The 23396-nt window shown below is 36.7% G+C and overlaps 7 protein-coding genes across 18 annotated transcripts; 3 read left to right on the top strand and 4 right to left on the bottom strand.

Annotated features, from left to right (window-relative positions):
• Positions 1–208: 208 nt before the first annotated feature.
• LOC107265337 (WD repeat-containing protein 48) lies at positions 209–6715 on the bottom strand. 3 transcript variants are annotated; one of them, XR_001537187.1, is made up of 12 exons: positions 6435–6715; positions 5970–6186; positions 5685–5897; positions 5330–5625; positions 5072–5257; positions 4695–5009; positions 4516–4618; positions 4278–4440; positions 4002–4205; positions 3667–3913; positions 3449–3573; positions 209–3298 (listed from the first exon to the last, which is right to left on the bottom strand). XR_001537187.1 is itself a non-coding variant. In XM_015734709.1 (11 exons), exons 1-11 carry the CDS (start codon positions 6480–6482, stop codon positions 3511–3513), a joined length of 2055 nt encoding a protein of 684 aa, XP_015590195.1. In that variant the 5' UTR covers positions 6483–6715; the 3' UTR covers positions 209–3510. The 3 variants fall into 3 exon arrangements, 2 of the variants coding, with proteins under 2 accessions (XP_015590195.1, XP_024938013.1); XM_015734709.1 differs by having other exon boundaries at positions 209–3573; XM_025082245.1 differs by lacking the exon at positions 6435–6715 and adding an exon at positions 6276–6392 and having other exon boundaries at positions 209–3573.
• Positions 6689–8286, top strand: LOC107265341 (tRNA-splicing endonuclease subunit Sen34). The gene is made up of 5 exons (XM_015734717.2): positions 6689–7141; positions 7226–7497; positions 7552–7762; positions 7834–7995; positions 8065–8286. The coding sequence occupies exons 1-5, from the start codon at positions 7081–7083 to the stop codon at positions 8259–8261; spliced, it is 903 nt and encodes a 300-aa protein (XP_015590203.1). The 5' UTR covers positions 6689–7080; the 3' UTR covers positions 8262–8286.
• Positions 8281–9242, bottom strand: LOC107265346 (39S ribosomal protein L27, mitochondrial). The gene is made up of 3 exons (XM_015734725.2): positions 8866–9242; positions 8612–8775; positions 8281–8553 (listed from the first exon to the last, which is right to left on the bottom strand). The coding sequence occupies exons 1-3, from the start codon at positions 8945–8947 to the stop codon at positions 8350–8352; spliced, it is 450 nt and encodes a 149-aa protein (XP_015590211.1). The 5' UTR covers positions 8948–9242; the 3' UTR covers positions 8281–8349.
• Positions 9222–11249, bottom strand: LOC107265340 (HORMA domain-containing protein 2). 3 transcript variants are annotated; one of them, XM_025082249.1, is made up of 8 exons: positions 11121–11249; positions 10775–11020; positions 10423–10702; positions 10211–10350; positions 9905–10135; positions 9680–9837; positions 9538–9612; positions 9222–9342 (listed from the first exon to the last, which is right to left on the bottom strand). In XM_025082249.1, exons 1-8 carry the CDS (start codon positions 11160–11162, stop codon positions 9270–9272), a joined length of 1245 nt encoding a protein of 414 aa, XP_024938017.1. In that variant the 5' UTR covers positions 11163–11249; the 3' UTR covers positions 9222–9269. The 3 variants fall into 3 exon arrangements, with proteins under 3 accessions (XP_024938017.1, XP_015590197.2, XP_024938018.1); XM_025082250.1 differs by having other exon boundaries at positions 9226–9342; positions 9553–9612; XM_015734711.2 differs by lacking the exon at positions 10775–11020 and having other exon boundaries at positions 11121–11232.
• A 4-nt stretch (positions 11250–11253) lies between these two features.
• Positions 11254–12810, top strand: LOC107265344 (MICOS complex subunit MIC19). Of its 3 annotated transcripts, none has more exons than XM_015734722.2 (3): positions 11254–11370; positions 11568–12084; positions 12401–12810. In XM_015734722.2, exons 2-3 carry the CDS (start codon positions 11697–11699, stop codon positions 12574–12576), a joined length of 564 nt encoding a protein of 187 aa, XP_015590208.1. In that variant the 5' UTR covers positions 11254–11370; positions 11568–11696; the 3' UTR covers positions 12577–12810. The 3 variants fall into 3 exon arrangements, with proteins under 3 accessions (XP_015590208.1, XP_015590209.1, XP_015590210.1); XM_015734723.2 differs by lacking the exon at positions 11254–11370 and having other exon boundaries at positions 11390–11578; positions 11671–12084; XM_015734724.2 differs by lacking the exon at positions 11254–11370 and having other exon boundaries at positions 11391–11578; positions 11640–12084.
• Positions 12811–13644: 834 nt separating this feature from the next.
• LOC107265343 (B-cell receptor-associated protein 31) lies at positions 13645–15551 on the bottom strand. 4 transcript variants are annotated; one of them, XM_015734719.2, is made up of 3 exons: positions 15397–15551; positions 14521–14825; positions 13645–14448 (listed from the first exon to the last, which is right to left on the bottom strand). In XM_015734719.2, exons 2-3 carry the CDS (start codon positions 14789–14791, stop codon positions 14015–14017), a joined length of 705 nt encoding a protein of 234 aa, XP_015590205.1. In that variant the 5' UTR covers positions 14792–14825; positions 15397–15551; the 3' UTR covers positions 13645–14014. The 4 variants fall into 4 exon arrangements, with proteins under 4 accessions (XP_015590205.1, XP_024938026.1, XP_015590207.1 ...); XM_025082258.1 differs by having other exon boundaries at positions 14521–14827; positions 15340–15477; XM_015734721.2 differs by lacking the exon at positions 15397–15551 and adding an exon at positions 15354–15373.
• Positions 15552–15893: 342 nt separating this feature from the next.
• Positions 15894–23395, top strand: LOC107265405. 3 transcript variants are annotated; one of them, XM_025082241.1, is made up of 4 exons: positions 15894–16203; positions 16443–16540; positions 16631–22895; positions 22971–23395. In XM_025082241.1, exons 3-4 carry the CDS (start codon positions 16767–16769, stop codon positions 23013–23015), a joined length of 6174 nt encoding a protein of 2057 aa, XP_024938009.1. In that variant the 5' UTR covers positions 15894–16203; positions 16443–16540; positions 16631–16766; the 3' UTR covers positions 23016–23395. The 3 variants fall into 3 exon arrangements, with proteins under 3 accessions (XP_024938009.1, XP_015590319.1, XP_015590320.1); XM_015734833.2 differs by having other exon boundaries at positions 15895–16203; positions 16631–23395; XM_015734834.2 differs by lacking the exon at positions 16443–16540 and having other exon boundaries at positions 15895–16203; positions 16631–23395.
• The last annotated feature ends 1 nt before the right edge of the window (position 23396 follows it).

Below are 23396 nucleotides of genomic sequence, written 5' to 3'. Positions count from 1 at the left end.
TGACGCTACATTCTCATGGAAAAGATAGTCTTGCTTATCTTGTTTTTGCTATAATATTAGAATACACTGCGAAGTAAGGATTTCATTCACTCACACCAGACTAGATGAAACTGTACGTTGTCGAGTTGACATTTTACACTTTTCTGTTTACATTGGATGCACAGTCAATTTTGGTTTTGTAAAGAAATAGATGCATTCTGACTGGAAGTGATTTCAATTTTTGGTTTATTCCATTCTTTAATTTTTCATCATTATTACAATAGCAAGCGTCGACAGTAATTATTGAGAATGTCTTTTCTAATCATAAAATCATTCTAGGGCATACCTCTACACTTTTTTATTCCTCTTTACGTCGTACATCATTGATGATTTCTATTGGTTTACTGCAACATGACGGTGCTACAGTTGAAATTTTGACGTGAAATTTTTAACACAAGCTGAGTCGAACATTCTTGTACGATTACGCAAAACGAAATAGCGCTCTCTCATCTCATCTATTAATTGCTGTCGTTATCTCTTTACTTTATTTACTTCAAGTTGGCTCGTTTATCCTCAAGACTCTTTTGCGTTTGATATAAAATTTGGCACCATTTCCTAATGAACCAATGTACACGGATGTCGTGTGTTCTTCGCTATTACGTTTTTCTTCGGGACGCATTGATTCGCATCGACGATACAGTCGTGTGTCAAAATTAATAAACATTACGAACAAGCCAACGTCATCGCCTATGTATTTTTTTCTCAAGCTATGCGTATGCACGCTATGAGTTTTTATTATTCTCTTTTTTAGTTATCTGCTAATAAAAAATATCTCGATACTTAAGTTCGATTTGTCGTTATTCCCTATTATCAAAGGTAATACGGTTCTCGGATGAGGAAGGCTGTCTTACTGTTCTATCGTAAATGCTGTTGAGAGTATTCGTTAATTCGGTGAATTTAGAAGTCAAATTAATTAAGACTGAGAAAACTATCGCAAGCAATAACAATAGTCATTCTCTTTTGTTTTTTTGCATTCACGTGTACCAATTTTATTCCGTCTCGCGTGATGATATTCTATTGATAAAATTACTCAAGTCACTAAAACATAAAAGAACAGAGTAAAAAGTTGAAAATGCTTATTACGTGGCCATCTCGCTCGCACAATTTTTTTATTGAATTGATAAAGTTCATTAAATTATCTCAAAAGTCATATATACTTTCCTGCTGTCGCATTGTCAGCCACGAGCATGCCATACTCTGGCCTTTCCTAATTATGTAATTCTAATAGAATCCATTATGTCGTAACGCAATGCAACTATCATGGACAATACGGTAATTTGTCGCTGAATAAAACCTAAAAGCCCTCATCAGATTGGAGTCCCCCCCCCCTCCCTTTCGCTCTACACTTTTAATCTAGAAACAATAGTTTTCGCATTCCTTTCGGTATTAATAAGCTACTCCATTAAAGGCGACAGATTATAATGTAGATGATTGCAACAAATGCTCGTATACGTAACACTGTAATGCACAGGATGTGCCGTATCATTAAAAAAATAAGCCATGGATAAACGGGACACCCTGTATAAAGCAAAAAATAGATCAAACTTAACCAACAACAAATATCGTTACTTTTGGTAGCCATTTCCTTATACGATAATTGCATTCACGCAAGGGTAATTTTCGTAATTTCTCGTCTCTCTTTTTTTCTCTTCCTCTTATTAATTCTTCTTCTATCACAACATCACAACGACAGATAGACAGAAAATTATTAACGAACATTAGCCAGCGATTCCCTTGGCGCCATTGAAATTGTTTTAAAATTTCACTGACTTCCTGTGCCAATTCGAATGATTAGAACCCCAAAGGTCTCTTCAACTAATCCCACTTCCTGTTTATCATGAGGAATAATTAATTAATTAGAAACTCAATGGCGCAAAGGAATGGCGATCCAACATATCAGCGCAGTCGACGGTTACTTCTTTGTATCACTTCTTGTTATCTTCTTCGTTTAGTTACTCATATGTACAAATTATGGATTCTAACAGATAAGATATTGTAACATAAATTTATCTAGGTACCTATTATATTATTTATATATTTATATATGTATACATATATCCACCATTAATCTCCAATAAGATCAAACCCTGTCGTGGTCACGACTGGAACTTCTTGAATTTTTTTTCCTCTTACGTTTTTCCCCCATTAATGGGTTATCAATAAATATTACCGATTAAACTTGACCGTATCATTCGAGTTGGTAGACACTGAGAAACATCTGAAAGTTATTACATATATAATCCACTTCATTTTTGTTCGTCATCATGCGCTGATCATCCTCTTTTTATCTTTTTTATACATCTGAATAAAGAATACAAGAGATTCGATTTTTCTTAAATATTTTTCAAGCTTATCAAATCCATTAATTAGTCCTAGATACACGGATTTATTTTTCCTTCCTCCTGCAGTTCTCGTTATCATTAACGAATTTTCTGCACCTTAATCGTACGCCAGGTAACCGAGTTTGATCTCATTGCGTCGAAGACCAGGCAGATACACTCTTATCTCCTACACTATCAATAGGAAATCCTTTACTCTTAGTTTGGCTGTCGAAATATGATTTGATTAAGGATAAATTGACATAGGTTTTTTCGTTCTTATCGCTTTCACTTACAACAGCATGCAGAAAACGTTTCTTATCTCGCAAACGACGCTTTGCTCATTCGCAATGTATGGATACTATTCATTTTTTTTTCATCCATGAGAAACTGACCTTTGACCCATAAGCGACTCAAAAAGGATTCCGTGTAAGATTATACTTATTGAACAGTGCACTGCTAATCATCGATTACATATTTCTAATCAGGGCAATTTTTAAGCCGGACAGTCACAACTCGATTGTTCATTTGTGCTCTTGCGCTATTTCGTTAAATCACTCAAGACCGGAAGACAAAGAATGGACGACGGAAATGAAGAACTATGCGCCCCCTCTTTTGCTATTTATATATACAGAGATGAGAAGTATCAACTCTACGTAAGCTAGTTTCAATGAAGACTATGGAAATGTTACTGATGATTAAAATGGTAGTGACTGGCCTAGCGTTGTTCATTTCTATTACTTCATCCATCAAGATGGAGAGCCATACTCTATCATTAAATTATTATTATTGCCTATGGAAACCTTACATTAGAGGTACCCCGATGTGCCACTGTTCCTACACTGGTCCTTTTTTGTTTACTTTTAATAGTCGCAAAAAAGATCTGGAGTATTTAATTCTCCTTGACAATAATTCATGGTCTCCATACGCTCTCAAAAATCCTGTAAACAATGAAGTTTAGAGGAGTGATCTTGTAGCCACGTCGGCAAAACAGGCTCCTCGCTCTTCTACCAAGCGCCTTGAACGCCATAGAATCTTTTTCCTCTTTTCTTGTAGATTTTCTTAGTCAGGAATCAATTCTATATACTCACTTCGCTGCGGTACAGAACCAAGCACACTTCAGATGGTCGTAATTCGTCAGCCGAGATCCTAACTATTTGAGTGGACGATAACGGAGGGTCAAATCCGCTGAGGACTTCCAGATGAAGTGCCTCACCTGCAAACCGGAAGTCGTTGGAATTGAATTTGAAAGCTCACAGCTGTATCAATTGTTGTTTAATTAAATTATTGTACTTCATCTGATCCTTACCGTTCTTAAGTCCATGGATGGATCCAGAAGTTGATCGTTGCAAAGAATTTCAACTTTTTCTTCGGCTAGTGATGCATTATCTGCATTCGAATCCGTGTTGGTTCTATCTCCAGCTGGCGAACCACCTGAGACTGTGTTTCCACCGCCAGCGACAGAACCGGAATCGCTACCGGCACACAGGACCTTTTCGTACACATGCTCGGCTACCTTGCGTATTTGGATGAAATCATTTGCGACCAGGCGATCCCTAAAATATATTTAGTTCCATTGAATGTTCGGATCTAACTTCGTACTCGGTAGGTTTAATCAGTAACATGAAATATAGGACATCTTACTTCTTTAAGCTCTTCACTCCAGACGTTGAGTGTGGTAAAAGGTAAAATGGTATTTTGATAAATTGAGGATTTTTGTCTACCAAGTTTTTATCTACCACAATATCAACTACCCATGGTGGTACAGTTTCGTTCAGAAGTACTCCTTCGGTCTCTCCTGCTGCATCTCGTACTAGTAACCTGTATAACGTTCTCCCTCCGACCTCACTGTAATATATTTCACGTCAATGTACAAAGTTTATACGGATATATTATATCAATGACGTCATAATGTAATACCTGAATATCACAGGCGTGTGTCCAGGCACAGAGAAATAAATGTTTCCTCCTCTTGTGTGTGTGGGACCATTTCCATCATTGCCATTGCCTTCATTCTCATCCGCGTGAAGCGGCCTCCACCAGTGTTCCAGGAGAGCTTGTAGCAGGAGATTTCCATAGTTGACTGTGAAGTCGAAAAGAATACAGTTTCAATGTGGAGGAGGAAAATGTTTCAGAAAAATGAGGATAAATACAATACCTTTTTGGTCGACTGCATCGTTATCCACAAGCTCAGCTTCTTTTGCGGACATCCACGCAGAGAAACAATCATTCTCATCCTGTCCCAGATGAATCGTTAACATCTGCATATACCAAAAGTCAATGTCGATTATTGAATATTTGAAGGGATGCTGAGGTTTTCAATGATTTAATACAAACCCCAGTCTTGAGGTCAACGTTGAACCAATTGGGAACGTAGACCATTTTGTTCCTCTTTTTCACTTCCTGATCGAAATCAACGCGTCCTAGGTCTTCTACCTTGCAAGCTTTAAGCACGTCGTATAGCGCTACGTTCTCTTCGGTATCCCTTGTTAATACGTGTCGCCTGTTATTTAATACGTGACAGTGCCTTATCGCTGGACCACCCAGTATTCTCTGTGCTGGTTCGGTATTGCGTGGAACAATACCGCCTACTCCACCACCGGCTGTGTCCACGCAGTAATCACCGCATTGCCAATCTTTTTGACTAATAGACTGCAAAGAGAAATTTTATAAATTTTTCAACTATTAATGACTGATTATGATTAGAAAATTACCCAATTGTTAATTGTAGATTCGCTAGTGGCTACCCAAATGCTAGACTGGTCAGGGGTCATAGCCATTTTCAATATAGGGGCTTTCTCTTCACAGATGACAGTATATCTGTCAGGGTTTCTTAATTCTGTCATTATCACTTTCTTGTCTCTGCCTCCTGATATCACGTGACTAAATGTATCCGTTGCCTGAAAAACATGAAGATACCCACAAGCTGTTCCTCAAAGTATTCATAATGAGCGAAACATGAGTTTATCTACCAATAATGCCCAAACTCCTTCTGTGTGAACTCTGAAAGTCTGTATACACCATTGCTGTGCAAGAGACCAGAGTTTTATGGTACCATCTGAACTTGCTGAGAGACACTGAGTACCATCTCTGTTAAGCACAAGAGCTTTGATATTATCTGCATGACCTCTTAGTTTCATGAGTTTGTTATATGATCTGGGATCCCAGACACGTAAAACCTTTTCCGTACTGCCACTGACTATCACTGTGCCTGGTGGGTTCATGGCTAGGCTATATATGGAATCCTTGTTCCCCGCTAGAGAGGATGCTGTAAATGAACCAAGCATTACAGTGATACTCTTGGATATCAGAAATGACTAAACTTACTAGTCACTGTATTATTGCTTGCTGTTAGTGCAGTCAGTGTATTAACATCCCAAAGAAAGATTGCCTTGTCTAAGCCAGCACTGGCAACCTGTTCCTTGTCTTTAGCGTAGGCCAGTGCCTTTACATAATCTTTATGAGTCCTTAATGTGGACATGCAGAAACCTTTGTGTGCATTCCATACCTTTACAGTTGTGTCAGAACTCGCAGATATAACTGCATACAGAAAGATAAATATTCTAAGTAAAGCACAGTGTCAGTACTAAATTATATTATGGAGTTACATACGATTCTTTCCACCACAGCATAGAACAATGTCATTCACCCAATCCGTATGATGTTCCATAGATTGTATATAAGGTTCCTTCATGTTCTTACAATTCCATATCCTAATTATACTATCTCTACCAGCAGAATAGAGCCTGTGCAATGCTGGATCATATTGAAGCGAATTGACACCTGCCCTATGTCGCCTTTCGACTTCATCTCGTATAACAAAAGATACCTAAATAAAAGAAAACGAGCATCCTTAGGACATCAATAAAAATATGCCTCAGACCATCCACGTAATAAGCGAGTCCATAGAGAAAATACGTTATCCCGAATGAATCCAGTAGCATTTCCTCTTGTATGATATCCAGTCCGTGAAAGATATTTACGAAGTGTTCAATGAATAATAACGGGACGTGAAATATTGTGGAAGGCCCCTTGATAAATTTTTACGAAAGTCAAAACTTGCAGGTGCAAACATACCTGCACTTTCTTACGGGCACTTTGCCCACCTGTCTTATGGGCTGCCATTACGCCGTGTACAGATTTGTAGGTTCAGTCGGAACACTCTTTGTGTAAAACATTCAAGAAGCGATCGCTTAAAACGCGTACAGTTCTCTACATCGTGAATTCTCGATTTCACGCAGCGTCAATAGCCGCATTGCCAGCCTTTTAATTCCGGAATTCCGCGATCGAACGTTGCCGCATTTAATTTTTTGGAAACAATTCGTCCATAACGCTTGAAGTTTTCCGCACTAGACGACGATATTTACGCTTCCTCCGACGTATGCTTTTTGATAGTGCGCGGCTGCGTTCACGATAGACAGCACGAGATGTTTTTACTTCACTGATCATTTATTTATTATTATCAATTATCCACTCCCCTCTAATGTTTTACTATTTATTTAATTACATTGTATGTACGAGCATCAATTGTCCGTTACTAAAAGTATCTCTTCGGATTGATCGTTTTCTTTGGTATCCGACTTTTATACTATACCCGCATCTGAATGAAAAGTAGATCAACTATAGGTCCCAGATTGTATATACACTAGAGAATTGCTAGGTTGAATCATTGTTGTCTGGGGGATATCTTGAATTTATTAGTACTTTATGCTCTAAAAGCAATATGACAGAAGTAATCGATTTGGTGCTCTCTAAGGGTAGTGTTTTTGTGTGGAATGCCACAGGTATATTGGATTGATTTAAAATAATTAAATTTTTTATTTCAGTAAGTTTATGATATTAATTTGCATTTTTTTCTATTATCCAAGATTGGTTGACATTACGACGTGATCATAGAGTAATTGGAGAGTTAATAGGCTGTCTTCCTAAATTACCAAGACAAGAAGTATTTATGGGACTACCTATGTTATTATTACCAGAGGAAGCTACGCTCTTGCTTGAAAAGAGCATTGCTCGAATTGTTTCTTATCCACATTTGCAAAAACCACCAACTGAATCATTGAAGATGGTTTTCAAAGAATATAGAGATAGATTATTTATTGAGCAAGAAGAATGTTTGCGGAAAGAAAGAAAAGAGCAGGTACTGCAATTGGATATAAAAGATATTTTTTTGCTAATATGTACTATTGCTTAGATAATGACAATGATGGACAGAATAGTAGAAGGAAAGAAAAGGAAATTACTTGGCATCAATACAGGAAAAAAGAAAATGAGAAAACCCCTTGATATGGAAAAACAGGAATCCTTAAAAAAGATCGAGATTAACAGGGAAGCCTTATTTAACGAGGAAATGGCTAAATTACCTAAGCTCGAAAAAAGTGAAGCTCTTGTACAGACTCATACTGGTGAGGTCCTTGCGCCGACTATATTGTTTTATATTACTATAAAGAATTATACTATTCATTCACATTATTAGCTGATCCATGGCTGAAGGAAGAAGATATTAAAGTGGTACAGTGGAAGTATCCCACATTGTCTAAAGAAATCCTCAGGTATAAAACATACAAGGATCTTTGGGAGCAAGGATATTATATTACAAGTGGAGAAAAATTTGGTGGTGACTTTTTAGCTTATCCAGGTTTGCAAATTTTCAGTCTTAACTTTGTTTGAGATATTTTGAAATTATCATTTCACTATCTTTTTTCAGGTGATCCTATTATGTTCCATTCACAGTTTATTATTCAATGTAAAGACAGAAATGAAGAAATGTCCATTCCTGAACTTGTGGGACAGTGTCGCATAGGCTGTCATGTTAGAAAAACCCAAGTCTTTGCTACACTTTCAGAAAATGGAAATGACCTAAAATATCAATCCTTTCAGTGGGCAGCATCGAATGTATCGTAGGAAGATAAAAATATGTCTCTGCTTTTTAATGCTTTAATTATTACCTATAAACAATACATTTCCAGTTCCTAATTATTTATATATTTAATTAAACTTTTTCAATCAATTTGAACACGTGATGCTGTGGCGCTGGGATAACATTGAAATGTTTTTTATATATTTTTTGTCCCATTCTATCATTATAATTTCGCTGAACCCAAGAATTTTCCCATTTTGGATCAATTTGTTCACACGTCACCATGACTTTTCCAGCTTCAAGTGCAAACAGTGTTCCATTTCTTCCCCAACCAACCTAATCACAAGAAAACAATAAGTTAATAGTTTAATAGTCTTCCTTAACAGATACATACATTCAACCCAGGATGGAATCTAGTTGTCAATTGCGTAGCTAATATTGTTCCAGCTTGAACGAAGTGTCCATCCTGAACGCGCCACCCTCTATGTTTTGGTCTGGCATGACCCCCCTTATTCCGGGTACTTCCACCTGTTTTCTTAGAAGCATTTCTAACAGTTGCTAAAGAAGAAAAATGAAATTTTATTTTGTATGTAACAAAAACATTCATATACAACCTATCCGACATAAATACAACCATATATCACTTACTCCAGCTTACTGACTCTGAAATAATCAACATCTGTTTGGCGCTTTGTAATGACGATGTTATAATATTTCCCAATGCTGCCATTATGGTTTTAATTGAATTGCCAAGTGTCAGCTGTAGGTTTTCTTTAATTTTCAACTTTTTAACCAATGAACATAACCAACCGGGTACATGAAAGCAATTGGAGCCCAAACAGAGATGCTCTGACACAAGAGCACACAAGAGTTGTAACCAGAGCACGGTCTTGTATCCTAGGTCTGGGCATTTCCTTACCCTCACCACGTTGTAGCTTGTATCCACTTGTAACCTCTAATGTGACCGGTTTTGCCCATAAGCGCTACTGTCGAAGAAGCCTGCTGAATTGCGGACATCATATGCTAACATAGCGCAGCTAGCAGATGCTATGCTATTTCAACACTAACGCCTCTTTCGGCAGTGGCCACCTTATCGTCACGCGTTTTTCGCCTAAGTGCTCAGACCTGTATACAAAACCGTACGACTTAACACCTTGCGCAGTAAAGATAACAGGCTACGACTAACGGGCAAAGACCATCGAGCTAAAATATGTCACAGAACAATTTAGAGTATAAATAATTAATTTATTGTTAATCATGAACTTCTACTTATTTCAGCTTTACATTAATTTTTAAAAATATTTTCCCTATAGGCAGTACCTTTGTAAGAAATACCTTTGAAGTGTCTCCCGACATCTTACTTTATTAACAATCCAATTTGTCTCCTCTTCATCTCTTTAACATATGAAACACCATATTATGGTTACTGTAGATGTGTTTTTCAAAAAAAAAAAAGAATTACTTATTGCCTGAAGTGTGTATCACTTCATTGAAGCTGAGCGTGTTGTACACTTCTAGAAATTGTCTATTGGACAAATCAAGCTCTGTCCTCACCAGTTTTTCAGAAATTTCGTCTTTGGTATTCATAAAAGCCAATACACGACGCATCACGCATACTTCCTATTAAGTAACAATTGTTAGGTACCTATTAGTAGAATATATTTGATATGACGAAAATTATGCGTACTTCTCTCATTTTTGGCAGCATAATAGTTAGAGTAGTATCAGTACAATTTAAGTTAGAATCGCTGCAAGTGATGCAGATATGATTCGTATTATTACAATCTGATGAATAAATGTTGTAACAAATAGCATGTTGTAATGTTTTACATATTCTACAGCGTAAAGTACTACCATAACCACCGAGAGATTTGCAGGCGCAACATACTCTATCTATGTATCGTCGATATTGTTCTTCCTGAGAGAATAAATTTGATAATGTTGATAATATAGACATTTAATAATAGCATTAATTATTAATCATTAATCATACCGCATAGCTCATTGATAATTTAATCTTATGAAAAGGTGCTTTTAATATTGGATTTTTGGGACACCTGCATTCATCCGTTATATCTCGAAAATTTGAAATTGCGGATTCACCAATTGCATTCATGTAACTCATCGGAGTATCTGAAAAGTTTGAATTAATTTAATAATATTTATTTTGTAAAATTTAGCAAATAAAAATATTCATAAACTTACATCCATAACAAAGGAGTTTCAACGATGCTTGAATTTCAGGTGTTACATTTATCAGATTTTTTGTCAATATCATACAACTATTCAGCATCTTTATTGTTGAAGATATAATTTCCTCTGTATCTGTCAAGTTTAACATTGTTATATCACATTTACTATTTTGGTGGAGAGTATTGCCTGTAAAGCCATTATCGTAACGCAATGACAATGCGTACGTTTCCAATGTTTTTATTTCTTCACTTTCCTTGGGCTTAACGTAAAAGAAGAGAATCAATCTTCGCAACTGAAATGCAAAAATATGTTTAATATATGTATGTATGTACATTAATATTCACGAGTGCAATGTACGCTTTACGTATTTCTTTTCCATCGCATCAAAGGCTTTTTCCATTTCTCGAACGAAAAATTTAACTTCTTGATTCTCGGAAGTTTCATTTATAATTAACACTGGAAAATCATTAATGTAATGCAAAGTGAATTCCCTGCTCGGAAAATAATTCCGTAAGTGCATAATTGTACTAATGGTCATTGTTATTAACTTCTTTGTGAAGTTAAATGAGTATTCTTCTGTCCATGAATGTTTTTTCGAAAAATCGAACAACTACAAAGATAAGTATGAAATTTTTAAAGTACACACATTTATTTGAGTTTTACATGGTCTCTATGACTTCTAGATATCTGTACGTAATTGTAATAAATACCTGCGGCTGTAATTTCGTGTCAATTTCCTGCGAAAAATCCATCGTTCGCAATAAAATAATGAAAGAGCAAGTACCTTTGAATCAGTACGCCATTAAAGATGTATTTGAATGAACCAATCATTCTCAATGTTGAAAATGATTTGTCAAGAACTGTTTTATCATGAGAGCTGATTACAACAGTTGAAACCATCATCTGGACGTGCTTTTTCTGACATTACATTTTTCTACACAGTCATACCAAAAAGGAAAGGTAAATCTAAAGAAGTAAATTGCAAAAAGCTTGAATGTCATGAGCTTTTAAAACATATATCATTGGTCACAATAATTGAATTCTAGTCCATTGAGTATGACGAAATCCTATTGAGCATCACTGACCAACAAAGCATGTATTATGATATTTATATAACTTCACTCTGATGAGATACTAAAGATAATTCGTGTTTGAAGCCGCTTTGCAGGTATGTGATCCTGCAACCTCAGTTCTTTCGCCTGAGTCCAGCCACCCTCTGTCGAAAATAGGTAACGCACCACCCGAGTAAAAATCAATTAGTTTCCAAGCAAGCCAGGATCGCGAAGATGGGCTCCGGTCAGAGTGCGCGCAAGCTGACAATTTCCAATGAGGAGAAGGTTGGTGTCATCAAGGTGTCCAATGCTGTGGTGCAGCGTCTTCAAGGATCCGAAAATACCACTGGTACCCAGGATGTAAGAAGTAGTCATCCACCACAACCTGCTCTCGCAGCATCTCAGGCTCAGGAGAGCCAATTAGCCACTGGTTATCCAGTATACTATCCAGAATATACTATATCTGCCCTTGAAATGCAACAGCAGAAGGAGAAAGAACTTAATACTCAGGACCAGTACTGGCAGAGACGTCTTCGAAACCTAGAGAGAAATCATGAAAAGATTAATCAGATCCTTGACGCTGAGTATAGAAAAGCTATTGAAGAGTTCTCTGATGGACAAGGTGATATTTCATATCAATGACATATTTTTCAACTATCTGTACTTTTTTATAGTAGAAGTAATATGATTTTATATTCACTTTAATCTTCAATACGAACAGTGAGAAAATTATAGATCTAATACTATTTTAGTTATTATAGGTCATTGCAAGAATCAAGCTCAAATTCCTTTTATTATTTTATACATCATTAAAGTATAGTGAGTTATCTCAAGAAATTCCTTGGCTGTTGACATTTTCTCATTACGTTTTGTGGTAACATCTTGAATTATTATTATTTTAAGTCAAATTATAATGGTATTTTTCTATTTTTATACAGGTGGTAAGCGGGTCTCTGTGAAATCCACTGTAGTTCCATGTGTGGGAAATAGTAACAAAGTACTCAAATGCTATCAGGATCATCCGAAAGAAACTCTGAAATGCTCGAATTTAGTAGAGGACTTCTACAATTGTGTAGACCAACATCGTACCACTCTGATCGCATCGCGCTGCTAATAAAGCGCGGATTGTTAGCCACCTTCTATATCGCGTGTTCCGTTGCTAGGAAGTACCATTTAGTTTCTATTAAAATTGTACAGCAGTTCATTTAAATAAAATATTTATTATAATATCTGCACAGCAAATGTCAAGGATTTTTTTGATATTGGACAGGTGCAGATTGAGTCCTCAGAGAGGACCCTCAACAATGTTGTACAGCAATTTTTAATAAAATGTTTATTGTTGCATTTATAAAGTCTTTTGGTCTACATTGTACAATCATGGAAATGTAAAAGAACAGTAACACGAATTATCTGTTATACAACTATTATTAATACAGACAATACAAAATAATTATAAGATGATTGAAAGGTGACAGCAATAAACTGCTTAACTTTTTTATTAGATGATTATTGGTACAAGTAATAGGACCGTAAAACCAATTGGATGCACAAATCATATCTGAAAGAATATTTCATAAATATTCATATACAAAATATATAAAATTTATTATGATAAGTTTGCTCTATATGCTGCACAAATTAACTGTAACACAGTTCTTAAAGAACTGTAAACATAAAAGAACATAACATTGCTTAACATTCAAATTATGCTCTTGTATAAGAATCTAGCATTGGAATACATAGAATAATGAATGGTAATATGCATTGAATAAGCAGATAGCGACTATATCAGTATAATACAGCTATGTGTAATTTGAGAAAATCTAAGCTTCTTTATTTTTTATCTTACTGTGGAAGTCACGCCGATTGGCTAACGTGAAACGTTTTAAGAGAAGAGAAACAAATTCCTGGAGAGAAGGAAAACTCGTTATTTTAAGATACTAAAGTGCGACATGATTCTATTTCTGTTTTCTCAGTAGTACAGAATGCAATTTCTGTTCACAGTCCAATTAAAATCACAGAATTTCACACTCAGCAGCCTTCCCTTAAATTAATAATTTATTATCAAAAAACCCTTTGTGTTTAAGCTAAAAGTAAGGGTCGTATCAGACAAAATTTGTACATATACATATTTAAATAGATGTATACTTATGCAAAAAATTATTGAATGACTTTTAAAACCTTAGGGAAAAAATAAATGATTTTATTTGCGTATTCGACATGCCATTCGATTAAATATGAAGTTAATAGATACAATTCTTAGAAAAAATCTGGATTATTGTTTAATGAGTCACTGAAATGCGTCGTAAGAGGCACTAGGTAACAATGTATTTTATCATATCAACGCGTTTAATAATTCGAACAATAATTATATACAATTACCTAGTCCTGGACATTAATGCAACATGATCACTAACTTAAACCATTGGTAACAAAACTATACAACGTGAAAACTTCTTAGTAACATAAAATAGCCAAAACCTTTCTTTCATGTAAAAACTGCAAGGGAAATACTTGACATATAGTGCAAACGATAACAAAGCTGAAAAAGTTTAGTCGCTTTTCTTGTCGCCACCCTCAGCCTTTTGTAACTTTGAGAACTCTTCACTCATGCGATCATATTCCTTAGTTACAGACATTGCCTGCGATTTAATGGCCTCCTTGTCTTTCTTTTCGATTGCCAATTCATTTTGCAGTTCTTTTATTTTTAATTCTTGCTCTTCAATCTGGTTTTTCAATTCGGATACAGCCTTATCATGAGCCTCGTTGGAATCATTTTGGGCACTTTCACCCAAATTCGTTTGAGAAAGAAGACTTCGTGCAGTAGTTGTTGCAGACTGAGCTTGACGCATAGCAGCCTCACTTTGAGCCAACAGAGTTGCTTGTGTTGAAATGAGAGTAACAAGACGTCGTATGACCAAACTTAGGAAGAGAGCAAAACCAGAGATGTAGAAGTTCCTTTGTGCTCGGAACAAGCGCATACTGCCTAGAATTATATTTACACATTGTTGTATAATTTAAAATAAAATTAATTTACCTAGCCTACATAGGTAGCTACCTTGCATTTCAGCATCCAGGTGAGCGTGTTCATGAGAATTTTCAGTACTGGAATACTTGCGCATCTCCCTTATAGCATCTAACAAGAATAGTACCAAAATAGCCAAGAGTACCAAGAAATACACTGATGCCTGATTACTCAGGCTCTGCAGGAATCTTGATCTGAATAATTTTTGCCATCTTGTTGGTGAAGCTACTGGTAATACTAATAAGAGTACAACAAAAATCTCTGCGTAAAGGAAGGAGGCAATCAATGTCCACTGTAAACTCATCTTGTTTCTCTCTTAACAGCTTCTAAATGCGTAACTGAAACAGTAATTGAAAGAAATGGTATCAGTGACAAAATGCTAAAAAACAAATAATCCAATATCTAATAATCTAATCATTGTGAACTTCAATTTGTTCTATTTATTCAAATAATAAAATATAGATTCTTTCGGAATGAGTTTAAAAAAGTATATATATCTCATTTGCCGTTTATAATCAAAAGTATTCACTCGAAAAAAGGATTGGTTTGCGAAAACTGTATTAGCTAAATATACACGTATACTGATCCGAAATTTGTTTATACGAGAAAGAAGACATATTATTTACAGTACCGTACTAATGTACACATATAATTATTTCTAACGTGCGTCACACAGGTATATTATTTCACATGCAATTAAAACACGTAATACGTAAGATTTTTATAGACAGGTCGCCATGAAGAGTGTCAAGAACGCGAACAGGTTTCTAATATTTTTGATATGACATTGAAAAAGAAAATACTTTTTATAATGTAAGATAGTATACAGTATTTTAACTTTTAACCATAGCTATAATAATACTAACGAAAGTGATATACTTGACGAGATTAATCAAAATCAGGGTTTACCGGCGATGACGATGCTGCAGCTTCGTGTTGTCCAAGTAGCAGGTAAGATCAAAGTGCGAGAAACGTTCAAGAGTTTATAAATAAAACTTGAAGAATGACGTCACCACCAGACATCTCGTGTAATACATTCTGGTTTATCTCTTATTGGTCAGTTGTCCCCTACGGATTCTAGAAGTAGGCATGATTTAAGCTTGACTCATAGACTGCGTTACGCGGCGGTCTTAAACCTGTTCAGTTAATACTGATCGAAAGAAATTGACCAATCCCAAATATTTTTTACAAGTAGAAATGTCTATAATTTGTCTATTACTTTATATCAGTATTAACTAAACCGGTTTAAGACCTTCCTTCCTTTCCTTATGGTTGACTCCTCTAGTGAGGAGATGTACCGGAACCGGTTTAAGACTGCCGTGTAAATGTATTTATGAGCATAGTTACATCTCACTCAGTTGCATACAGATAAATAGGGATACCATGCGGCTCGCAGTACTGGAAGTGAATTTCAGAACGCACTCACAAGAGTTTACTCTTTCTTTACTTTTGTCCAGTTAATTTCCAGTCGGTAACATGTGAATAATACAACAGAAAGATGCGAATTGTAAAATTAGGTATCTCATTCGTCACGTTTCATAGATATAAAGGAATTGGCAAATCAACGGTCTTATATTCAATATTGCTCGATTTCGACGACTACGAAACTGTTTTCGAACGTCAACCTAATATCTATGACATTCTTTATACATCCCAATGGTATTCTATGCTAAACTAGTTGAGAGTTGATTTTGAGAGAATATTTGCTGATTTTAGGTATGTTTTGAGTGTTACTAATTAAATAAATACTTTTAATCTATTACTTTCTATACATTGCGGTTTTTCAATTAGCATACTTATAGCGTGGTTTAAATTATTGTATAATGTCAGTGTTATACGCTTTCTTAATTTTTAGTAAAATTCGCGCGTATTTCAATGGCATTAACAACTACATTTTATCGCATTGTGTTCTTGTACACTTTTCTTGATTAAAATGAAGAAATACTTCTTTACAGTTCTTGCAATAAAGGAAGTAACGTGCGTATCAAACATAGAAGATATAATAATACTGGACTTCTCAGGTCCACAAGGGCTGCCTTTGTTCTATGTATTTGTACGTTGAATGGTTCATTTATAGTTTATTTCATGTAATTAAATGCTTAGTGAAACATTTGTCAATGTTCAGTGCATAATGTTGTTGCAGGGCAGCATCATAAATATGGCCTCCAATCTAGAAAGTATATCTACCATGGATATAAATCTGAGAGATGTGAGACAGTATGTTCTGATCTGAATCAATAAAAGTGATCTTCTACAATATTAATATTTTATTCAGCGACATGGAGGAGTTAGACATCCAAAGCAAGCCATCTGAAGAAATCACTAATATGTCAGATATACTTGACGATTTAAGTCATAAATCAATGGCAGTGATGGAGAACAAAAGCATTAGAGCTACCACAGACACCGAAACAGAGGCAAATAATTTAAAATCAGACACATGCCATTGGAGAGATATGTTGAAATTATGTACACCACTATCAATACGACTTACACATTTGTCAAATGACATTTTGAAGAAATTTATAGTGCCTAAGAAGAATGTTACACAGAAGCTATCAGGTAGCATAAAAAATTTGGTAATGGATTCTAGGGATTACCGTTCTAGAAAACGAAAAAAAAGGAATGCCAGTGCAAAATTTAAATATGCAAGGAAAAAGAAAAAGACAGTACTTGATAAAACCTCACATCTCAGTGAAAGTGATGAAAGTTGCATACTGAAATCTTGTACTCTTACTTCACCAAATGATAATGCATCTGCCGCTCCAGCTTGTGCATCTGAGGAATATATAAGATCTGAGAAAATTATTAATAAATCTGCAATGGACAAAGTATTAGATGGGCCTATCTCTATGGAACACACAGGTAAAGTTGATACAACCTCGGTCCAATGTCTAAATGAGAACACACAAGAGCGTACCCAAGCTGAAAAAAATAATACGGAAACAGAAGAATCGCGATACCAGGATTATGTGCGTAACATATTAATGGAATATTGCTATTCTTATGGGAACTTGTCTCATATGTCAAAAGAAATGAATGATAATGAAAATAGTAGTGATACGAAGAGTACTACTGGAGATAGACGACGTAGTAACGAGGATTGTTGTGATGACCAGATTCCCTCATGGAATTCAAGAAAAAGAAGAAAAAACGTACAATTAAATTCAAAGGATGAAACGATTGTTAACAGAAAATCGCCAAAGAAGAAACGACAGCAAAGAAGTCAGAAAAATCTCACATTGACACCAACAAAAGATGATAGTAGACGGCCAGTTTTTATCCAACGAACTAAGTCCCCGAGTTGTACTTCGCCAGCAGCTGATCAAGAGGTAGTGAAAACTGGCACAGACTCCCCAAAAAAATTAAAAATTCAATTAATGAAGCTAGAAAACGTGTCTGGCGTGTATACTCCAATAGAATCTACGGATATGATTCTAGAAAATGAAAGGGATGTCTTCTCATCAATGAATAATGACAATGACTCTGTAGTTGGTTCAGAAGGAATCAGCGATGCAGAGACAGTAGTGGATTCAGTGTTCACAGAGGAAAGCAGAAATGGCATTGAGACTCAAGAATCTGATCACGCCTTGGATTCAATTCCAATAATAGCACTAGAAAAGAAATCAGGTTCTGGTTCTGAAATTTCGGAAGTTTCTACCGAAAGAGATTTAGAAATTGTTGAAAAGCAGCGAAAAACATCTGTGTCCTCAGGTGAAATAGTTTGCCTGGATAGTGAATCGGATGTTTATATCAATGAAGTAGACGAAGCAATTGATATAGACGGTATTTTAAGACTGAGGTATGGCATTAGGAAGAACCCAGTTGTACTTTTAGAAAAATTGAATCCTATACATAATTATGTGTCAACGAATGTTTATCAAGACGATCATGATGTCAGCGACGTTTTTGAAGGATCCGACTCCACCAGCAGTGATTCGGAGATCGTTATGTTTGTGAGAAAACGTAAATCGTCATCTGTGTGGAGTCGTCGGATATCCTCTTCAAGTGAAGAAGAACACGGATCCTCGATCAAATCTGTGTCTATGTCAGGTTCAAGTAAAGATAAGGATGATAAGAATAGAAGTCCTATTTCCAGAACTACAAACACCAGGGAAGAGACTCCGGAAGTGTTTGTTATTAATCAAACTTCAGGTATTTCTAAAGACACGTCCTTGGAGGGAAGCGAACATGTTGCGACTATTGCGACACAAGCAAAGAAAAAAGTTTCCCAACCGGAAAACACGAACAATTTATCTCCTAAAAATATTGTGGAAAATCCTGACATTATAGAATGCCATTCAGATTCTTCGGATTCGGATATCCAGGTATTGTCAGTGATAATGAATTTCAATATTCCATCAGAAACCTGTGAAAATATCGGAACGAATTCCCCCAGCACTGCATTGAGCCCTAAAAAATCACCTTCTAAGTTATGTACCGATAATACTGATAGTGTAGTTATGTCGGATACAAATGAAACACCAATAGCAGATACACAATCACCAATGGAAAACACACAAACGCCATCGGGCTCGAAAATCACACCTGTTAGTACAACACCAAGGCTCAGCTGTCATATATGCAACCGGAAGTACGTGAGGAAGAGATCACTCAAGATTCACATGGAGTTGCAACATAACAACGATTCCACTAAGAAGTTCTCAAACCCAGACACAACGTCGTCCACGACACAAGAATGCAGTAATACGAAAGAGTGCTTGGACTGCGGTATATGTTCAAAAAAATTTGTCTCGAAGAAAGCATTCGTCGACCACGTATTTACCCATCAGTCAGAGGCACAGCAGGATTACAGATCAGCACCTGATAAACGTTCACGATCGGTATGGTTGGACCTCTACGGTCTGAAAGATAAGAATGCTGAAGATCAACATGTGGAAAAGTCCAAAAAGGACAAAAAGGATCCATCCAGTGACAAACGGCTTAGAAAGGAAGATCAGATTATATCTAGCTTGACAACTTCTCCGAAAGAAGTTGTTGTATGCCCATGTCATCCTAATAATGGATTGTTAAATGACCAAGATTCTAGTGTTTATATAGAAATGGTGTTACTGTGCGAACATTGTAACGTTGTCTTCCGGAGGAAAGAGTGCCTGGAGACACATTATCGTATTAGTGCGCAGTGTTCCGTAAACAGGACAAGTGGCAGGGTACCAAAACTGTACTGCACTGCGTGCCATGTTACTGTGGAGTCCTTATCTGTTTTGCGTCATCATCTCGAGATGCATCCACGTCTTCAGATCCGTGGCATAGTAACCTTCCTATGTAACATATGCAAAGTGATCTTCTTCGGCATTGGAAGTATATTTCGCAGACACTGGTTCAGTCATATAAAGAATCCTCTCTTCGTGGCTAGTCGTTATTCGTTCCCTAAGATATCTGTTATGAAAGCACTTGAAAATTACAACGTATCTGCAGAGGAAAGAATGCAGGTGGCTCAGGCTGCTAAACTGGCTGAAAACATTAAATACGTTCTCATCGCTGAGCACGTCTGTCGTCATTGTAAATTACCCTTTGGCTCTGAGGCTGATCTTACAAATCATTCAACATCCTGCTCTAGCATTAATAATATATCTAATGTCACTAATGCATTAAATGATGGCACGACATGTTCAACTTGTCAGAAAACTTTTACTGATAAGAGCAATTATGACATTCATGTTGGCAAGTGCCATGCGATGGCCGATGGCTCCTCTTCTGCAAAATCAAACGATTCGACTTCAGATTGTAAGATTTGCCATATGATCTGTGAAACGGAAGATCAATTGACGCTCCATCAGAATATTCACAGCAGTGCTAATCTGTTATTGTGCTGTCGATGTGGCGTCTCTTTCAGTGCAGTGGAGCACTTTAATACCCATATAAAAGCCACATGCACAATATGTGACAAGCAATTCGACTGCCAAAAACGGTGTCAGGATCATCTGTCAAGTCATTTCACGAATCTTGCAATTAGTGAAAGGCCTCAAGAATCTTCAACAAAAACACGGACCTCATGTGATACAAACTTGGAAGTAGATAAAAGCACCGCGAGAAGGAATCATGTAGAAAATACGGAGGTGACTCTGAGTTTAGGCAGTTCGTCTCTTCAAGCAAGACGATCTGACGCACCGCATCAATCAAAATCGCAAAGCGAAGTTAGATATCTGATAATCAGAGACGAAGTCACAAAGTTACCCAAACAAGTAGTAACTATCACTCCCGCAGGCAACACTTCGAATACGTCATGTATATCTGAAGAAGCTGAGCAGCAAACACGTATTCTCAAAGAAATTCTATCTATTACTAACGCCCCGAAGAAAGTCGCGAATATCGTCGAAGCTCAACCAGCTAATATAGAAAAGAATCCCTTGGCTTCAGGTGAAGAAAAAGACACAGCTACAAGTACGGATACGGAAGTACTAACGGATAGTTCAGAAACAAGTTCTACTGGTGGGATGCCATGTAGCTCAAAGAATGAAAAGACACCTAAACCAGGATTTTTACGCGTGAAAAGTATGTCAGAACTTTTGGAGAAGCGTGATAAGAAAGCTTACATATGTGAAACGTGTGGATTACCATGTACGTCTGCTGCGAATTTGGCAGAACATTCAAACACGCATGTCATTCACCAAGTGGCTAACAAGAAGACACTACCGTTGGTCAATATAGTCCAGCGTATCGTTGACCAGGATACTTTAACATTACTCAATCAATATATAGCTTCAAACAAATTAACTTTACAGCCAATAAGAAGCAATATTACTGACGCCACTCCTAACAACTTTAATACCGAAATTACCACTAACGTCAATAATACACGAGCTAATAACGAAGGTAATTGTGGCAATGCCGCTGCTTTTACTCCCTGTGTGATATGCGGTACAATGTTCAATGCCACAGAGAATCCTATTCATTGTCAACCGACAACAACAAGTACAGGACAAGCTAATATGCATACCAACGCCGAAGTTTATCAGCCCGTTGCAAATAATAAAACACAAAGTATTGAAAATGCATCTACATTCAATACAGCCGTACATCGTTCTCCATTCGTAACGTATACTTCAAATGCAATTGGAAGAGAACCACCTGTCAGTGCTGTTAACAGTGTCAACGTAAATTTGAATATGAATCAACAAGTGGCGCCCTCTTCAAATTCTCAATGTACTAACTTAACTTACAATACTACAAATCTTCCTAGTGTGCAAAGTCAAATCCCATCACGTCTTCCTCCCCCTTACTCAGCTCCGACTAATATTCATTCCAATACACTTCCAAAGAATATGAACGGCACCACTACTTCTAGCATCAACTCTCACTGCATTGTTCCGCGTCCTCCAATGCGTCCTCAGTATCCTTACAGAGCAATCAGTCAATCAGGCAACAAATCTGTTGCTGCGAAACCCTCCAATTCCTCCATTTCGTCTTCAACTTCGTCCACTAATAACGATATGCAGCCTATCACTACTGATGCGCCAATTGGGAGTACAAGACCTTCAGGATATTCAATGAACTACGACATTCTGAACGTCCCATTACAACAGTCACAATCAGATATAATTTTACGAACAGAATCTCATGTGACACGAAAACCTGCTCATCAATCGATATCTCATACCATACATCACCTGCCTGAGCAGCCAAGTCAGATAGGGTCACAACGACCAGCGCAGTTATCTAATTTCATTAATCAACCAAAAACGACGCAAACATACCAACAGACTTCGCAGCAAACAACCAGAGAACAACCATGCAAGGATTTATCCAGCGGACTAATCTTTACTTGTCCCTGCTGTAAAGATTTCACATGCACTACTGCTGAGGAATTCAAATTGCACCGAACACGACATACAAAGTCACAACCGATACAGCCAAGCAAATCATACTGTGCCTCAACGTCTGATGTTGAACTTGGCGCACGTAGCAGTTCTTATTCTCCTGTAACGAATCAACAAGTTCGACCAAGTTCCAACGAACCATTATATGTGTGTAACAAATGTCATACCTTCCGTACCACCAACCACGTGGAACTTCAAGAGCATATGAAACAGCATCACAAATCCTATATATGCCAGTTGTGCCATGTCTACAAGTGTAAATCCACGACCCTCATGCAAGAGCATATTAATCTACACTTAGATGGAAAAATTGCCCCACATGCGGTACGACACACCCTTCAAGTCGATGGTAAAATCGTATCAAAAATTATTGCACCACAACTTCCAAGTTCATCCTTTAGTGAAACCTCGCACCGTGCCGATGTTCGATCTTCACCAGTACATCAGATGCAACCGACTCAGGTCACGAACAAACAATATTCACCGTGTGAATTTCGCAGTAACGGAGATTCCCAAGTGCTGGATCATGAGAGATCAGATACTTTAAATTCATGTTCCAAAAATCAGGCAAGGGAACGGTCGGAAATTAAAAAAACGGTATATTATTTTTGTAAAGTATGTAAACCAGTTCCTGTATTTCAGACTGTAGCTGAGCTGCAACAGCATCAAGCTAGCCTGCATCCTTAAAGTCATTTACATCACATTGTTCCATAGAATGCTCATCCTGCATACGAATGTCAAATGCACCAAAGGATATTCATATACACAGTTTTTTAATTTATCAGAGAAATTCCTCGAAAACGTCTACTTTGTAACCTTATAATGAAATTTATCACTGTAGTGTTTTTCGTGACGGAATTTATTGTTAAGCTTATAATATTTACTACTAGTATTTTTAGTACTAATGGTAATAAGATAATCGTCGGTAGCTTAATAATAAATAATATCTTTTTAATATTAATTTCAAGTTTCTTACTATACCGGAACAGCATCCCTGAGAACTTTCCTTTAAGCTTTACAAATCAAAAGGTGCTGTTAATTGTTAAATAAATATTATTCTCATGTGAT

This window comes from Cephus cinctus, unplaced genomic scaffold (genome assembly GCF_000341935.2).
Source record: "Cephus cinctus unplaced genomic scaffold, Ccin1 Ccin1_scaffold0215, whole genome shotgun sequence".
Classification (NCBI taxonomy): Eukaryota; Metazoa; Arthropoda; class Insecta; order Hymenoptera; family Cephidae; genus Cephus; species Cephus cinctus.
The sequence above is the reverse complement of the archived record's forward strand: the minus strand, read 5'-3'. Positions and strand labels throughout refer to the sequence as shown.

Excerpts from the sequence above, each read along its gene's own strand:
- LOC107265340 (XM_025082249.1), bottom strand. The coding sequence starts at position 11,162 with ATGGATTTTTCGCAGGAAATTGACACGAAATTACAGCCGCAG. Across the intron at positions 10,351-10,422 it reads GAAACTCCTTTGTTATGGAT|ATACTCCGATGAGTTACATG; the intron begins GTAAGTTTATGA and ends CAAACTTTTCAG. Across the intron at positions 10,136-10,210 it reads AATTATCAATGAGCTATGCG|GAAGAACAATATCGACGATA; the intron begins GTATGATTAATG and ends TTATTCTCTCAG.
- LOC107265346 (XM_015734725.2), bottom strand. The coding sequence starts at position 8,947 with ATGGCAGCATTGGGAAATATTATAACATCGTCATTACAAAGCGCCAAA. Across the intron at positions 8,776-8,865 it reads TTCAGAGTCAGTAAGCTGGA|CAACTGTTAGAAATGCTTCT; the intron begins GTAAGTGATATA and ends TTTCTTCTTTAG. Across the intron at positions 8,554-8,611 it reads GATTCCATCCTGGGTTGAAT|GTTGGTTGGGGAAGAAATGG; the intron begins GTATGTATCTGT and ends TCTTGTGATTAG.
- LOC107265343 (XM_015734719.2), bottom strand. The coding sequence starts at position 14,791 with ATGAGTTTACAGTGGACATTGATTGCCTCCTTCCTTTACGCAGAGATT. Across the intron at positions 14,449-14,520 it reads CCTGGATGCTGAAATGCAAG|GCAGTATGCGCTTGTTCCGA; the intron begins GTAGCTACCTAT and ends ATATAATTCTAG.
- LOC107265341 (XM_015734717.2), top strand. The coding sequence starts at position 7,081 with ATGACAGAAGTAATCGATTTGGTGCTCTCTAAGGGTAGTGTTTTTGTG. Across the intron at positions 7,498-7,551 it reads GGAAAGAAAGAAAAGAGCAG|ATAATGACAATGATGGACAG; the intron begins GTACTGCAATTG and ends ACTATTGCTTAG. Across the intron at positions 7,763-7,833 it reads TCTTGTACAGACTCATACTG|CTGATCCATGGCTGAAGGAA; the intron begins GTGAGGTCCTTG and ends TCACATTATTAG.
- LOC107265337 (XM_015734709.1), bottom strand. The coding sequence starts at position 6,482 with ATGGCAGCCCATAAGACAGGTGGGCAAAGTGCCCGTAAGAAAGTGCAG. Across the intron at positions 5,626-5,684 it reads AAGCAATAATACAGTGACTA|CATCCTCTCTAGCGGGGAAC; the intron begins GTAAGTTTAGTC and ends GTTCATTTACAG. Across the intron at positions 4,619-4,694 it reads ACGTTGACCTCAAGACTGGG|ATGTTAACGATTCATCTGGG; the intron begins GTTTGTATTAAA and ends TGGTATATGCAG.
- LOC107265405 (XM_015734834.2), top strand. The coding sequence starts at position 16,767 with ATGGAGGAGTTAGACATCCAAAGCAAGCCATCTGAAGAAATCACTAAT.
- LOC107265344 (XM_015734722.2), top strand. The coding sequence starts at position 11,697 with ATGGGCTCCGGTCAGAGTGCGCGCAAGCTGACAATTTCCAATGAGGAG. Across the intron at positions 12,085-12,400 it reads AGAGTTCTCTGATGGACAAG|GTGGTAAGCGGGTCTCTGTG; the intron begins GTGATATTTCAT and ends ATTTTTATACAG.